At 37.1% G+C, this 17,164-nt stretch overlaps 2 protein-coding genes across 5 annotated transcripts in view; one reads left to right on the forward strand and one right to left on the reverse strand.

Moving 5' to 3' along the window:
- NSUN6 (NOP2/Sun RNA methyltransferase 6) overlaps nt 1-3,452 on the forward strand; it is a 39,503-nt gene extending 36,051 nt beyond the window's left edge. For both annotated transcript variants that reach the window (XM_003771893.4, XM_023505099.2), the window contains exons 10-11: nt 506-631; nt 2,713-3,452. In XM_003771893.4, coding sequence (XP_003771941.1) covers nt 506-631; nt 2,713-2,925 — 339 coding nt within the window. In that variant the 3' untranslated portion in view covers nt 2,926-3,452. The remainder of the gene's footprint in view (nt 1-505; nt 632-2,712) is intronic.
- Nucleotides 3,453-5,871: 2,419 nt separating this feature from the next.
- The window catches only part of CACNB2 (calcium voltage-gated channel auxiliary subunit beta 2), a 373,480-nt gene continuing 362,187 nt past the window's right edge, over nt 5,872-17,164 (reverse strand). For all 3 annotated transcript variants that reach the window (XM_031939900.1, XM_031939899.1, XM_031939898.1), the window contains exons 11-14: nt 12,273-12,424; nt 11,604-11,699; nt 11,084-11,269; nt 5,872-10,383 (exon numbers count right to left, since the gene is read on the reverse strand). In XM_031939900.1, coding sequence (XP_031795760.1) covers nt 9,892-10,383; nt 11,084-11,269; nt 11,604-11,699; nt 12,273-12,424 — 926 coding nt within the window. In that variant the 3' untranslated portion in view covers nt 5,872-9,891. The remainder of the gene's footprint in view (nt 10,384-11,083; nt 11,270-11,603; nt 11,700-12,272; nt 12,425-17,164) is intronic.

Below are 17,164 nucleotides of genomic sequence, written 5' to 3' on the forward strand. Positions count from 1 at the left end.
TAAGGGCTCACTTTGGTGCAGTTCTGTGGTAGGAGTCACTTAATGGAATGTTTCATTGAATTTCTTGTTCATTGTTTGGTTTGGTGTGAACTCGAAGGTTTTGTTGCCCTTAGGTGGACTATCCTTTTCTCAGGCACAGGAAACACTGGGAACTTAGATACTTGCATGGAAATTTGCCTCCCCTCCAGCCTGGTTAGAGTGAAACTGCTTTACAGAATGGAGAAAATTATTCTTGTAAATGTGTGGAGTGTTTAAGAATATATTCAGGTGGAAAATAATCTCATTTAAATGTGTACATTTTTGGGAGGGGAGAGATTTGGCTCTAATACTAGTCAAGTAAAAAAAGACTGCTGTGTGCCTCAAACCATTCATCAACCCCTTCACACTCTTACCTAGAAACTCTTCCTTTAATTCCTGTTAATGTGTTCCAGTGCCCAACTTGGTAAGTATTTTATTCAGCCTAAGTATTCAAAAGCATTGATTCCTTCATGTGACTGTCTTTTAGGCAGTTCAGCTGCTTAAGCCAGGCGGTGTGCTGGTCTATAGCACGTGTACAGTCACCCTGGCAGAGAATGAAGAACAGGTTGCTTGGGCCCTCAAGGCTTTTCCTTGTCTCCAGCTTCAGCCTCAGGTAAGAAGGAACTTCCATTGACTCTTAGCTCTTTGGAAGCTCCATACACCTAGGAGTCTTCCACATACTACTTAGTAGTATGTGGAGATTCAGTGGCTCTCCCTAATTGCAACCAGAAAAATCCAGTCTACCTAGAATTAAAGAGAGAATTATGTTTTCAGAATTTGTTGTTGTTTTTGTTAGCCTGGGTCATTTGTTAGCCACAATAAAAATATTATAGGCTCTGAGGGCAATTATTACAGATGAAGCTATTCTTATTACTCATTGTCTTCAGTATTTTCTAAGAGGTTTTTTTTTTCTTTTTTTAGTTTTTTGCCCTTTTCTTTAAGTGCTTTATTGTTCATGGGAGAACATGGTGCCCAGTCTTCCTCATATCATTTCAAAGCTGATCAGACATTCTAGCACTATGGCTTTAGAAGATCAGTAGCCAAGATAGGAAATTGCACTTGATTACACCTAGAACAGTCTATGTTCCATAGTACAGTTTTAATCTGACAATTTTTATGGTCACATTTCTATATGGTGATATTTGGGTTTTAGTTCAATCCTGGATAAAAAACTTATTATTCCAAACACATTAAGTATTACAGATTCACTTCTGTTCCTTATGTGGTACTATTGATGTTTTCAACATTCATCCTTGCAAAAATCTTGTGTTCCAGATTTTTCTCCCTCCTCCCTCCCCTAGAAAGTAGGTAATCCAATAGAGGTTAAACATGTGCAATTCTTTTAAACATAGTTTATGTGGCACTATAGAATGAATAAGGGAAGACAAGGGAAGGGAATAATCATTTCTGTCATACCCAAAAGGTACCAGGAGCAGGCTCTACAAATCGGGTCTTTAGAGCCTTGTAATCTTTCTTACAAGTAGGTGCCGTTGTCCTTCCCCTTTTATTTTGGAGGCAAACCAAAGTTACATGGCTTGCTCAGGTTCACAGCTAATAAAGGTCTGAGGTCATGTCCTGACTCCAGGCCCAGAGCTTTATCCACCGCGCCATCAGCGGCCTCTGATAAGAAGCAAGTTTCAGCAGAGTTGGCACCAAGACAGCGAAATGCCCACACAGTCTCTGGAGTCAGTTCATAGTGATCTCCAAAACAGTTTTTATGCACAAATGGCATTTTCTGGAGTGAACTGTTACAGTGCATTGGACTTGGAGCCAGGAAGTTCCAGTTCTATTTCTTACTGATTGTGCTGTTTTGGACAAGTTGCTTACCCCCTCGGGTCCATGAACGTCCTTGGGTGTAATAGGGAGAGCGCCTCTCTTCCCTACTGCCTGTCTCCTGGGATGTTGGGCTTTCCAAGGGCCTAACGATCCCAGAGGCAGGGTTGTGGCGTGTGAAGGACCCTGCAAATATCTGGTCTCAAACTCTCCTTTTACCAGTGGTATGGTCTTGTGAGTGCTTTGTGACTAAAAGTGATGACGGCATCAAGGAAACAACTTTGTCAGCACCCATTGGCTCTGCAAGGATCAAATGTTTGTGCTTTGCCTATTGTTTTCAGGATGTGATATGAAATGATGATTTGGGGGCTAAGAATCTACATGACAGCTCAAAGAGAACTCTTGAGTTATGTAATTTTTTCCCCCAGCTAGATGTTGTCTTAACTAATATATTTCTTCATGATAAAATTTCTTACATTTAAAGTCCTTTTGATGTTTTCTTACCACTCAAGTGCCATAGATGAAAGTAAAACATTTTTAAGTTTGTCATAATATTCCTTGGAGTTATTACAGCATTGTTCTTTGAGATTCTGATAAAGAGTGTTTATCTAATAGCAATCATATAAGGGAGATTAGGTTCTGTTACATCTGGCTACTGTTCTTATCCCAATTTGATACCCTGGAAAATATATAATTCCTTCCAGAATAAAGATACTTCCCTGTGCTTGTTATAAAGCACTATGTAAATGATAATTTGAACTTATATTGTAATTAGAAAAAATGTTCTGGTTAATGTCGTCAATATTGAATTTAGCCTTTTAAGGTGATAAATTTAAATAATGTGAATTAACATATGCATGTATTAGTTACAGACAAATAAGAAACCTATCGTACTAGTTCTTGATGACTTTCTACAAACAGGAACCACATGTTGGAGGACCAGGAATGGTAGGAGCTGGCCTATCTCTTGATCAGCTGAAGCAGTTGCAGCGATTTGATCCATCCATCATACCTTTAAAGGGCACCGACATAACCTCTGTTAGAAATGCCAGCAGAGAAGACATGATTTGGTTAGCAAATAAGGACTGTATAGGGTTTTTTATTGCAAAATTTGTAAAGTGTGAAAGTGTTTAGGAAAAGAATTATCGGAAGTCAGAATTTCGTTGAGTGTCTGTTACATAAAAATATTATTGGTGTAGTGTTTTCAGGCCTATAGGCTGATGATATGGTTGCTATGGAAGCAGGAAAATGTGCCAGTTTTTCTTTTAGGAATCAAGAGTCACAGGTTAAAAAAGTCAAAAGGGTAGAATGAGATTATGTTTATAAAGGATTCTTTTTTACTTATGTCTTTAACAGACTACAAAGAAGATACCTTCAGATGTCTGAAAATAGCTTCTTCTGTTTTTGTTCATAAAAAATGTGATATGATCAATGTCAGATTATATTTTCTACAGATTTCCTTTTTAAAATGCAGATTTAACTTTAATAAGTAAACACTTTGTTATATTAAAAATATAAAAAGTATGAAAACATTTTGTAATATTATCACTGTATAAGGAATTGACATTTTTATATGTTTTGTTAGTTTACCTTTTTCAGCTGTTGTTTGGAAAATCTTATCTCTTGTAACTGAAATAAAGTTAATAGTATTTCTTGAACACTTCTAAATGATATGATTTTGTTACTTTTATTTTTGTTCAATCATTATTCAGTTGTGTCCAACTCCTAGTGATCCTGTTTGGGATTTTCTTGGCATAGATATTAGAGTGATTTGCCATTTCCTTCTCCAGATCATTTTACAGATGAGGAAACTGAGGCAAACAAGGTTAAATGGCTTGCCCCCCAGGATCATACAGCTAGTAAGTATCTGAGACCAGAGGTAAACTCAGGAAGCTATGACTTCCTGATTCTAGGCTCAGCACTCTATCCTCTGCACCATTTAGCAGCAGTAGTCATTTTTAAAGATTTTAACTACATAGAGAAGTATAATAGGCTTTTCAGGATAGTTGTATTCCTTTGTGGATTAATATAGTTCTTCAGTATGAAACAATTATTCTTCTGACATATGATGGAGCATATCTTGTTTAAATTAATATAAATATTTTTAGAGGCCGCATGGTATAGTCTTAAAATTTTTTTTGTAATTTATATTGCTTCAAGGAGATAAGACCCCTGCCAGAAGCATTACCAACTGTTAGTGGGCTCAAGCAGAATCCAGGTTGAGGAGACATTCCCAATGGATGGTGAAGTCTTTCCGATATTCCAATTTGCAGATGATATTCTAATTGCAGCAAATCCTGGAACACTGCAGATTGTCCTAAATGAGAGTGATAATTATTCTAAAGAGTTTGGTTCATCTAGCCACCAGGAAAACACAAACAAATGAATACTTCTTGTCCAGACTGCATCTAAGTGAATGAACCAGACAATGAAATTAGACAGCAAGTTAGGCCCAGAATTACAGGAGGAGGAGCATAGGCTGGTTTTAGGAAAACTGAAAAGGTCTTTCAGGGACTCCAAAACTTCTCCCTGAAACAAGGGCCACATTTCTAATACCAATATTCTTGTGGAATGGCTGTGAGGTGAAGAGCTCCAAAGAGTCCGAGTTGGTGACCACCTCAACAGCCCTGGAGGTGCGTGGAGAGCACAAACAGCAACGCATCCCAACAAGGCATTAAGGGGACGTTGTCTAAAAATTACGACCAAAAAACATGAGTTGGTTATGCAGGGGGAATGAAGGGCAATCAGAGGTGTCGGATGGTGCTCTGTCGTGCTCCTGTGACAGCCTCATGATACCAAAGAAACCTGAGGGAGACTGCCCTGTTCCCTAGCATCTTCTTGGAGTCCCCTTCGGGGAGATCATACCACCAAATGCAGAAGGGTTACCCAAGAAGAGTAGGCCTGAATGGGTTACCTCCTGCATCTCTGAAGGAAGGAAACGAGCATTTATTAAGCACCAGCTGCTATGTGCCAGACCCCGTGCTAAGCAAGCACTTCTCCACAGAAAGCTCATCTGATCCTCAGCAGCTAGCTTTATCTGCCAGCAGAGGCAGACAAAAGTCCACTTGGCCAGGCTCACCCAGCTGGTAAGTGTCTGAGGCCAGAATTGGGGGCTCTAACCGCTGGGTCACCCTGCTGCCTATCTTTGGAGCAAATGCCTACACCACAAGATTATACATCTACTGCCATTCTGTTTTTCCTTTTACTGATTTTAAATGTAAGCAAGGAGGACTTCATTTAAATGCATTTGAAAACTCAGGAAACAGTCTGTATATACTTTATTTGTAATATTTGTGTTATGAAATAGGACATTAAGAATCTTCTGTTTCATCTTTAGGGCAGAAACTGTTTCCCACTATGTAAGATATAGCTGATCACGTTTGTCAGTTGTCTCTAGAAGTGAATTCTGTATGAACACTGGCAGAGTGGCCTATATGTGGTCCTGTATTCTTGCTGAGGGAGAGGCAAGATTAGCAAATAGTCTGTCCTGAAAGCCCTGATGAGGGCATAGTGATAATTATCTAAGTGAATACAAACTGTTGCCAGAGTTAAAAAGTCCACATGGGCTTGGGCTGCTCTGTATAAAGTATAAGTCAGTGATTAGAAAAAGAGCACTGTGTTTAACCACAGCCCTAAATTTCCTTTAATTTTGGGCACATAAGAGATGAAACATTTCTTGTATCTTTTTAAATCATTCAATATAATAAATGATCAGTACTCCTTTTAGAACTTACTTTCATTTCTAAAACTTATTGTGCTCCCACTATAAGTACAATTGAGAAGATAAAATACATTCATTTAAACACATGATGTTTCAGTCCCTGTCCATATTTTAAAATTCCCATGCCTAGTATACTTTTCTTTATCAGAGCCTGAAGTAATGTATGTTAAAGGAAAAGCGAGTATTTCAATAGTATAGTTACATTTTGGAAGGCTGGAGAGAATTTTGATTGATGATAGATACATGAACATTTTTGTCAAGAAGAAAGAGAAGAAAAAAAGGTCTGTGGAATGAAACAGAAAATCTAAAGACTATTGTTAAAAAGTCACTTTTCCCGGGACAGAAAAAGAAGCTTGCAGTGAGTTTCACTCCTTTACTAAAGTCAAAGAATAAATTGAAATAAAAGTTAAAAAAATACTCAACAACCTCAAACTTAAGAAGTTAAAAGAAAGGCAGTACAAACTGTGATGATAAATAGCCCATAAGAGAAGAAAATAAATATCTTGAGATATTTGAAAATAGAATTTAAAGGAATATTTTGTAGGCTGATAAGAAGAAATATAATTTGAATTTGTACAATTTGTATATAAATTCGTTAGAATTTATATGCATAGTTGACTATGGATGTTCTGCAGAATTGACAGTGGATTGAAATTAACAACAAATGCATTTTACTTTGTTTTTCCTCTCAAAACCTGAGCTAGTTTTAGTTTAAATGGTGTTGAAATGAAAATAAATGGAAAATCATAGGTTAGCTGGAGGGGAAGGGAATCTGCTTTTGATGGAATATAACTTCATTCTACTCAACCCATGCAAACAATTCAGGGGGAACAAAAATAGTAATTCTCAACTGACTTGTATTATCAGATAGAGGAGACTGCACCAGTGGAGTACAATTTATCCAAATAGCTTGTTCTTTAAAAATATTTTATAATAAAATTCAAAGTAACTTTTTTTATCTTGATCATGGATTTTAGCACACAGGCAGAATTGAAAAACAAAATGAAAAGATAAACAAAGTATTGCTGAGGAATAAATTCCCATTTGTCAGGACTGCCAGCATCTTTTTTTTTTTTTTTTTTTTTTTTTTTTAGCAAGTCACTTACCTGGTTCATATGAAATCGGTGAGATGTTTATTGTGTCATCTGCCTCTTGAACAGCTTCATGATGGCAGGACTTGTGTTATAGGAAGTAAACTTTGAATTGCTATCATTTTTCCAAAGGAAGGAACTACACAAATTGATAATTTGATAACAGAAGCAGTAGTAGACACAAAGCATTTCCTACTAAAATAATTAGTTCTGAAATCAAGTAATACTTCTACTACTAATAAACAGTGCAGAAGCCAGCTCTTTATTTGTTTCATATGGATGATTTAAAACCAGGATTATTGAAGAACAATTTTGTGTGGCTGCTGACAAGTGAACGTCTCAACAGGAATGCATAGCAAACCATGTTTAAAGGGTGGTGACATCCCAAAATACAATGTCTAAAACTAGTCCCTATATTTAGCAGCACCTTTTTGCAACAGTAAATGAAATCAGCAGTGGAGAAGGAGCATAGAAAGGAAAAATGGAAATGAATAGGACAAGAACACAGTAAGTCATTTCCATCATTTCTCAAGATTGACTGACTAAATTGTGATGCCGCAATTAAATATATCAATGACAAAAATGCTTGGGTGAAAAGACTACAGCTTTATATTCCACAAACTGATAAAATCCCATTGCTCCTGAGATTACTTTCTTTGTCACTTTGTCTACATTTATGTCCACTGGAATTTTTCATGTATAACGGCTCAAAGATTTGCAATCCTGCAAGAGAATCCACAAGTAGGAACTGAAATGAAAAATGGGGGTGGTGGTGGAAATCTTAAGGTAAATAAGATGGAATCTCATTAAGCTAAAGAAAGGAGGAAGAGAAATGAAGTGGTGGAGGCAGTCTAGAATATTAGTCACATTTTAAGAATATAAATGATTCTGAGCCAGCAAGCTGGCCAACATGATATGTTGAAACAGTAGGGATGAGTATCATATAGCTGTCTATTTTAGCTAGAACATTTTTTAAAAGCAAGGTTATTGGAATGAAGTTCTCACTGATGCAACGAGATTTCAGCATGTCCATTATAGCCACTGTTGGTATGGTACAATAAATAAATCAGTTTTAACAGTTCAAGAGATCTAATTACTGAGCATCATTTACCTACATTATATACAAAAGTGTCTCATCCTGAAAAGAAAAAAAAAGATTCAGGAAATCGGTTGATAAAGCACTCCACTTGTTTTGGTTAGTTCCTTTCAAAGTATGATTTTTTTTTTTCCACCATGGTGAGAAAGTAGGGATATGGAAGAGTAGAAAAAGCCAAATCTATGACAAATTTTAATTTAAAAGGTTAAAATATTGGCTAGAGACTGGAATAAACAAGGGCATTTGAAAAAATGGAATTTCATTTTTTTTTGACAATGTACATTATTTGAAATTGGGCAATTATATCCATTTTTTTTTCCAGAAAAACTTCAAGTGTTAAAAACTCAGACACCTAATAATAACATTACCCATCCAGTGATGTCTGGATAACATGTGCACTTAGAGACATCTATATTATTTGTCTTAAAACTATTAGCAACATTTTCAATCATTTACAGCAGAATAGCTGAAGGCAGGAGATAGTATCTTCTAGGCATTTTTCATCAAAGCAGATGTCTAGTGAAGTAAGATATCCCCACATTTTACTAGTGCTTCAGGTCAATTCATTTTGACCCAATTAATTCTAAATAGCAGAGACTTTGGTTACAAAAAATCACTTTCTAGATTCCTGACAAACAAACACCAAAACTGTTTGATTTGGAAAGATATTGGGTGAAAGGTAGAAGGATAGGAACACCAGATGACAAGAATTAATGGGAGTAATTGGCAAGTGTAGAAATGAAGTGGGAGAAACTACAAAAATTTATTTTCCCACAAAATAATTCCACAAGCTGTGTAAACTTTTCTTCCTAAAACAAGTACTATAAAACACAAAGATTGTACCATTTCCAGTGAAACACTCACAGTAACAAGTGCCTGTGTTTACGCTCCGGGAGTATCACAAAAAGAGCCAGCAGATTATGCTTCCCTATTTACCTTTGGCAGCAAACTTCCTCAAATTCCCTGACTGCGCATTGGATTATTAAAGTAACAGAGAACAACAAAATAGAAATCCAATTGGGCAGAATTTTAAGTATCAGTCTCTATTTTTTCTTCAACAGACTCTTTTTTTGCATTCAGATTCATCATGTCACTCAAACTTACCGTAACACACACACGTGTGCACACATATATATATTCACATGTGCGCACATACACACACACACACACGCCTGCACGCAAAGATTTCTGGCTCATATGCTCCAGTGCTATGACTCTTAACAGACACCAACTACTAAGAATGTGTTTGTAACAATCAGTGTGAATCCTATGGATTAGAATTTCTACAGTTTGGTTATCTCTACCATACCTCGTGGTCAAAAGGATAAGCTTGTAAGGATGGCATGGTACTCTTGAATTAAACCTTTCTTTATCTCAAGCAATCACACATATTTACAATATGTACAGGAGACTTTCTACTAGAGAGGGAAAAGTATCAAGACTGAATGTTGTTACAAATTTCCTGAACTGAGGGTTATTTCCAGTCCCTGTAATTCAAAAGCAAATCTGCTGACTTGGCATAGGACTCTTAAAATAGTGTGATCAAACCGATATAATAAGAAGGTGTTTACAGAAATAACATTTACAAACTGTATATACAGTACACAGTACCAGTACATAGAAAATAGATTCTCACTTTATGATCCCCTTTGTGTAAGGCAAGACTGAATCTGTCCCCCAAATTTAGTCAACCAGAGGTACAAGCAACAGATAGTGGTCCTTAAATGAATATGCAATTGGGAGAAAATACAATTTTTTTTTGTTGTGTAGGCTGACTCTGGCTTGCTGAATACACAGGAGATTATTACACATCAACTCTAGCTTGTTTAAAACACTAATAACCACCTGAAGATGACAACAGATATTGTTCAAGGGGCAGCTACCAAAAACAGCTTTGTAAAAGTCAAATACGACACCAGAAGCCTGCAACTGTACCGGGTGAGTCAATAGAGCACTTCCAACATTAATAATAATAAAAAAAGGATGTGAATATTCTATCTCATGCTATTGCTCTGCAAGCAACAGCAATACAAACTGTACAAGACAGAGATATCATTTGATTTGTGATGGAGAGCCAAAATATTTTGTGAGGTGTTTTTTTGGGGGGGGGGCAAGGGCAGGGTGGTGGTTGAGGAACATGGCTGTTTGACAAGACTTCCAAGAGACAAACAAAAATGCCTCAAAGGCTTAAGTTACTGCCGGATGTAAATATCCCTGTTCCACTCCCCAGCCTCATTCCGTTTTTTGGATATCACTTCTCCATCCTTGTCACAGTATCGATCTTTTGATTTGTGTCGGCTGCGCTGCTTGTGGCATTCATTGTGGTCCTGCTCTCGGTCAGCTTCCCGAGACCGGTGCCGAGATTCCCTGTGTCTGTGGTCGCTGATCCCGTGCACGTCTTCCCGGTGGTTGTGCTCCCGGTGGGGGACGTAGTGGTCTCCGTGCTCGTGGGAGTAATCTTCCTTTGGCTCCACGTAGGCCGAGTCTCGACTTTCTTGGGTTTCTGAGTCAAATGTCTCTTGCCTGGAGAGGCCTCGGCCCAGGCCGCTGCGATGGTTGTGGTGTGGGGCTGAGGAGGAGGAACGGTGCTGGGATTTCCGGACGGGCTCAAGACAGGGTTCCTCTTCAGCTTGGGAAGCAGAGCGAGTGGGAGCAGAATAGTCATTCCTCTGGTCTTGGGAACCCTGGGTATGGTCAGAAGAGTAAGTGGAGGTTAGTCAAGGTACTGACAGAGAAGGAGGAGAAAGAGGAGGAAAAGGAAAAGAAGGAGGAGAAGGAGGAAAAGGAAAAGGAGGAGAAGAAAGAAAGAGAAAGAAGGAGGAGGAGGAGAGGGAAGAGAAGGAGGAAAAGGAAGAGAAGAATGAGAAAGAAAGGGAGGAGGAAAAGGAAAAGAAGGAGGAGGAGAAAGAAAGAAGAAAATAAAAAGAAGGAAAAGAAGAAGGAGGAAGAGAAGGAGGAAAAGGAAGAGAAGAATGAGAAAGAAGAGGAGGAAAAGGAAAAGAAGAAGGAGGAGAAAGAAAGAAGAAAATAAAAAGAAGGAAAAGAAGGAGGAGGAGGAAAAGGAAAAGAAGGAGGAGAAGAAAGAAAGATAAAGAAGAAGGAGGAGGAGAGGGAAGAGGAGAAGGAAAAGGAAGAGAAGAATGAGAAAGAAAAGGAGGAGGAAAAGGAAAAGAAGAAGGAGGAGAAAGAAAGAAGAAAAGAAAAAGAAGGAAAAGAAAAAGGAGGAGAAGGACAAGGAGAAAAGGAAAAGGACAAAAAAGAAGGAAGAGAAGGAGGAGATAGAGAAGGAAGAGAAGTACAAAGGAGGAGAAGGAAAGGAGAATGAGAAGGCGGAGAAAGAAAGAAGAGAAGAAAATGGAGAAGAAGAAGGAGAAGGTCTTGCACCTGTGAATTGGAGGCAGGGGTGGAGCTGATTGGAAGAGATGCCGTAGCTAGAGTTCGACTAAGGAGAGGGTTGGGGGGATTGCTGCTAGGAGGGTGGGTGGCCTTCCAGTAAGCCTCCATGTAGTCAGCAAGATGTTCACAGGCATCTTCAAGCTGGTTTTCATCTAGGATTACATCAAACAATTCCTGTAGAGAGGAAAAAAAGATTAAGATCCTACTTCAAGCACGCCAGCATTATGACTCAGGGGACAATAACAAAACAACCAAACCAAAAAACTGTGGACCCTACACATAGAGACACATGTTGATATTTGATCTTCCCTACCATGTTGTGCTTACTTCTTCTTCCTCTTACAGATGAAGAAGTGGATTAGAAGAAGTTGTGTCCAGGTCCTTGTAGGACTTGTAAAGGTCATGTTTCACTTCCATGCTGGGAAATCTATAATCCATTAATTTTGGAACCCTGATCAAGTTTTGGATTATATACAAATTTCTACACTAAAGAGAAGTAGTAACTCACTGGTGGACACTGGGCCAGTTTATCAGCTGCCACCATCTGGACATTGAGGTGCTTTGCTTGAGATTTTCCTCGAGATTTTATTAGCCTTTGCAAAACCTGCAAGAAACACAATTATAAGATGATTCAAAGGAAGATGTTCGAAAAAGAGCAAAATCTACAAAGAGTTAAAAATTCCCATAATCTTTGTGGGGCAGGATGGAGTAGGAAGCAAGGTGTTTCAGAAGCAAAGCATTTTGCTTATAATGGACTGAACATCTCAGTCTCTCTCTCTCTCTACAAATCATTGAAATTCCAAACTGCAAAAAGCACATATTTACAGAATTCTCAGTTAGGGGCTTCACAACACATGAGTGACATCAGATTCACTCTGAGTTCCACCATTTTTCAAGACTCAAAAGTGATAATCATGTTTTCCTCACCTTGCTCTCCAAAACCATTGCCCGAGATGACAGCCATTTACCTTCAGTCATTTTCTTACCAGAAATGTGGGCAAAAAGAAGTACACAATCCATTCATCATTGATTATCGACATTTAATGGAAGCCATATGTTTCTTTATAATCTTGGTTTCAATTTCAAAGAAAATAACTTGTTGCATTAGAAACTAAGAACATAAAACACATTCTGGGGAAAAGCAAGTTAGCAAATAAACAACAGCAACCCTCTTTACCTTAGGAGAAGAAATCTTTACATAGACTATAATTGGAGCCAGAGAGGTTTTGCTGAGCTGGGCTGGATGATTGATGGTGTCTGCATCCAGGACTACCAACTGCAAAGTCCTTGCCAGTTCAAATATCCTTTCAATCTCACTCTGAACTTCAGCTGTAAAGAGAAGCGAGGTTCAATTATTTCAGGTGCAGCCTATTAGGCAAAATTAGGTTAAAATAAAGTAATGATGTGCTGTTCCTGTCACAGAAGAGTACACTGATGCTGAGAATGAAATGCTAGAATTACAGACATGATAGTGGATTTTTTAAAGGTTCCTTTGAAAGGAGCTATTTCCTCCAAAATACGTGCAGAATTGAGAAAATATTCTTTCAAGCTAAAAGACTGATTGTGAGAGGAAAAGTAAACTTCAAAGGGACACCAGATTTCCATAAGAAATGTATGTCATGGCTCTCTCTACTCACTTATATTTTTACTTGAAAGCTTTCACCTGAAGATAATCCTTTCATACAAATAGAGAAAAGTAATACTAGAGACAGACCATTCTCCCCTTTCCTCCATGGGTACTTCTCTGTGATCACAACCATCATCTAGAACTTGTTTCCCACAAACTTGCAAGTTTCTCATCTTCTTATATACAAATCAAACATTTACTGATAATAAATCATAATTTTGCAACCACCAATCTGAGTAACACAACACCATATGGGGAAGGTAGTGATGATCATGATGAAAATTCAGCTTTGGGGATCCAGAAGAAACCAGAAGATTGGAGACATTGCTTTCTGCTCCCAGCACACCTAGCGAACTCATAGTTTCCATGACCAGAAGAATGAGCTCACAACTTTCACATTTCAAAAACGTGTGTCCCCAACAAAAACAATACCGCAAAAAACCAGCCTGCCCAGTAACCAGAAGCTGACAATCAAAGCTGGTCTGGAAGAAAAAAAGGGGAAGACAATTTGTCTAGGTCCAAGGGGCTTCCTTATTTTTATCCTGTGTTTAAAAAACATTAAAAAAAATCATTTTCAGATAAATTTTAACTATCATTTTAAAATGTCATTTGCATTTCACAATATTCACCCCCCATAACCCTTTACAGAGAGCCATTCTTCATAATAAAGAATGAGGGAAAAAAATTCAAAATTATCCCACATATGGTAAAAGTCTCAAATCATAATTTAGACACATTATCTTTAAATCGGCCTCACATGCCTAGCCTTGGGAACAGAAGTTTCTTAAGGGTAGTTTTAACTAGTATCCATTACAGAATAAGAGAAAAAGGTAAATTAGTTACTGCCTAAGGATTAATGTGGTTATTTGCATAAGCCACTTCTAAAATAAGAAAACTTCTTGAAACCTACTATTAAAGTGATTATCCTTATAAAAACCATTCTAAGACACTACTATTTTACTCAACAACTCTTGGTTAAGGTATGGTGTTTGTCATTTCTTTTTTAAAGCTTCTACTCTAATCCTCTTAAAATGTATTTGTGTTCCATGGGGCATTTTCTTTAATTTCAAGCTAGATTATGAATTCAACTTTTTTTTTTTTTTAAACACCAGCATCTAAGTGACTTGGTCATTGGAAAGTCTATGGTTATCATTATGATAAGTTGTAACAGGATCTATCCAAATGGAACAAACAAATAAGGGGCTTAGGGATGGGGCATTATGGTGGTTGTCCAAGGATCCAAACTCTGCTGATTGGGCAAGTCATTTCCCACCACCTTTACACAATCACTTTCTTCTTTAAAGACCGTTAGGCTAGATTGTCACTGAAGTCTCTTATCTGTAGATCTAAAATCCAATAACCATACAATATTCTTTAGAAGCTCTTCATTACAACCTTGAACAAAAAAGGGGTAATTAACAGCAAGCTTAACAACATATAAAAACTTATTAAGACAGGTGTTCTCAACTTTATACCATAGATTTCTTTTGCAGTGTAGTAAAACTTATATTTCCCTTCTCAGAATAATGTTTTTTAAATGAAAAAAATTAAATGAATTTTTAAATGAATAAAATGAATATAAAAAATCCATTATATTTAGAGTTATCAAATTTTTTTTTTTGAAAAAGCAAGTTTACAAATACTTGTCTTACTAAGATATTCAGGGCTTTACAATATGTAGTAGCAGAGCAAGCAGTCATAATTGATGCAATGATGTTGATGAAAATCTTTTAAAGAAGTATGGAAATACTTAAAGCTTCATATTGTATCTATTTCTTTGCTCTGGGACTTAGAGCAATATTAATCTGATCTGAATTAAAAGCCATATAATACATTTAATCAATTGTGTATGTCAAGATCCACTATAAAAATAACTAGAGTTCACATACATACACAACACATCCTCAAGCACTACTTTTGATGCAAAAAAATTAGTTTATTTGGGGATGACTGATAAAGAGTTCTAAGCCATCAAAAGTTACTATCTTAAAAATCTGTCTTCTCACCTCTGCACCTTAGAAATGGATTTTGTTTTTTTCCCCTAGATTCATTTCAAGAGTCACCCACAGGAGATCTTAATCCTCTCCATTGCTAGTACTTTCATCTCCTGGTTATTTTCTATGGGGCAGTTAGATAATAACCCTGTGGATTGAGCACCAGCCCTGGAGTGAGGAGGATATGAGTTCAAATTGAGCCCGACACTTAACACTTATTAGGTCTATGACCCTGGACAAGTCATTTAGCCCCAACTGCAACCCCCCCCCAAAAATCAGATTGTCTTCACATCTTCTGTATATATTTTATATGCACCTATTTACTTTCATGTAATATGTGCTTATCCCATTAAAATATGAGATCTTTGAGGGCAGGGACTGGTTTGCCTTTTCTTTATGTTTTCCATAGTAGATTCTTAATAAATGCTTGGTGATAGAGTCCTTATTGATTTGCGGATTAGACCTAGAAGAATATGACTGACATTTTCTAGGGAGAGAGAATTCTGTAAACACACATAGTTTGTAGTTAGAGAAATATGTTAACATGAGAAATCTTCCTCTGGCTCAGTGTATTATCTTCTTTTTTATTATAGTTTTTTATTTACAAAACATATGAATGGGTAATTTTTCAACACTGACCCTTGCAAAACCTTTTGTTCCATTTTTCCCTTCCTTCCTCCTATCCCCTCCCCTAGATGGCAGGTAGTCCCATATATGTTAAAGTATATATTAAATCCAACATATGTATACATATTTAGTTATCTTGCTAGTACATTATCTTCTTAAAAGATTAATTCAACAAAAGAGATGTGGAAGATTTTTGACATTCGTTCCTCAGTCTAAAAAACTAAAAAGCCTCCAAACCAACTTTTCTGTCTCACAGAAGGGCTCAACTTGAAGGTCGAAGGAAGTCATCTCCTTGAGGAGATATTTATTGTTGTATTCCCTACATCACTTAACACACAATGTTTGCATATTGCAAGTGCTCCAGTCAAGAGCATCCTTCAATGAAATGACTTTAGATCCGGGATTCACTTTTCTACTCTTCTAGGAAAAAGATGGGACCACAAGGTGGCACCATAGTGCACAGAGTATTAAGCTTGGAATTTGGAAGACATTTTCCTGAGTTCAAATCTGCCCTAAGAGACTCACCAGCTGGGCGACCCTCGGCGCATGGCTTAACCCTATTTGCCTCAGTTTACTCATCTGTAAAATGAGCTGAAGTGGCAAACCATTTCAGTATCTTTGCCAAGAGAACCCCAAATGGGAGCACAAAGACTAGACAACTGGAAAATGGGGAACCAAGAAAGAAAACAACTCAGAAGAAACATTCTAATCCTTCCCTGAGTTAAAAATGAAGATAAGTGACTAATTTATGAAGGAATTTCCCAGAAACATAATAGTTCAAAAACAACACAGAAAATCTAGCTAATTTGACTGTGATTATAGCTGTAGTGAACCGAGTTATAAAAATAAGAAGGCGATGATTCCGTCTGTGGTCACAGCATTGAGAAGTAAGATATAGTAATAAAAAATTCCAATAACCTTATAAGTTCTCTTGGATTTACTTATCATTTCTGCAGATAATTCCAGCTCTATATAGTTTACCCTTATCTCCTTCCTGAATTCTAATAAAAATCTAATCTAAATAATAAACATTTAATCAGCATCTAATCTAAGTAAAAATAATACGAATCTAATCTAAATAATAATAAACATTTAATCTAATCTTCAATGGCCTACATTCTGAAACAGACGTCCCACATGTATCTCAAACAACATTTCCAGAAATTATTTCTCCCCCTAAATTTAACCATCTTCTAAAGTTCCCTACTTTTGTTGAGAGCATTTCCACCTTATTGGGTATCCAAGATTGCCATCTTAATACTATCCTTGACTCTCCAGTCTCATGCATCCTTATAAACTCAATTGCCATATCAACACATTTCTCATGTATATTTTCTCTTCGCTGACATGATTACGATCATTGTTCCATCTCTTTCACTCTTACTTGGATTATTACAATAGTTTCCTAATTGGTTCTTCTGCCTCAGGTTTCTCTCTACTTCAAACCATCCTCCATTAAGTCACCAGAGTTATTTTCCTAAATTGCAGGACTAATCATGTTACCCTTCTACTCAATATGCCACAGTAGATCTCTGGGATCATATATAAACTCCTGTTTGGCATTTAGAGCTTTTCACAATCTGGTCCTCTACTTCCTTTCCTGCCTTATTACATATTTATTCCATATACTCTATAGACTGGCCTAACTGGTCTATCTCCAATTTTCATGGTTTAGCAATGGTCATCTATCCCTTACTTCTAGAACGAACCTAATGTTTCACCTATGTGAGAAGTAAAATTGTAAGGTTCTGTTTTCACAATTGAAAAGTTTCAGAGATTCACTATCTGTTGCCATGGTAAAAAAGACTGTGATGATTCTCC

This window comes from Sarcophilus harrisii, chromosome 5 (assembly GCF_902635505.1).
Source record: "Sarcophilus harrisii chromosome 5, mSarHar1.11, whole genome shotgun sequence".
NCBI classification, from domain to species: Eukaryota; Metazoa; Chordata; class Mammalia; order Dasyuromorphia; family Dasyuridae; genus Sarcophilus; species Sarcophilus harrisii.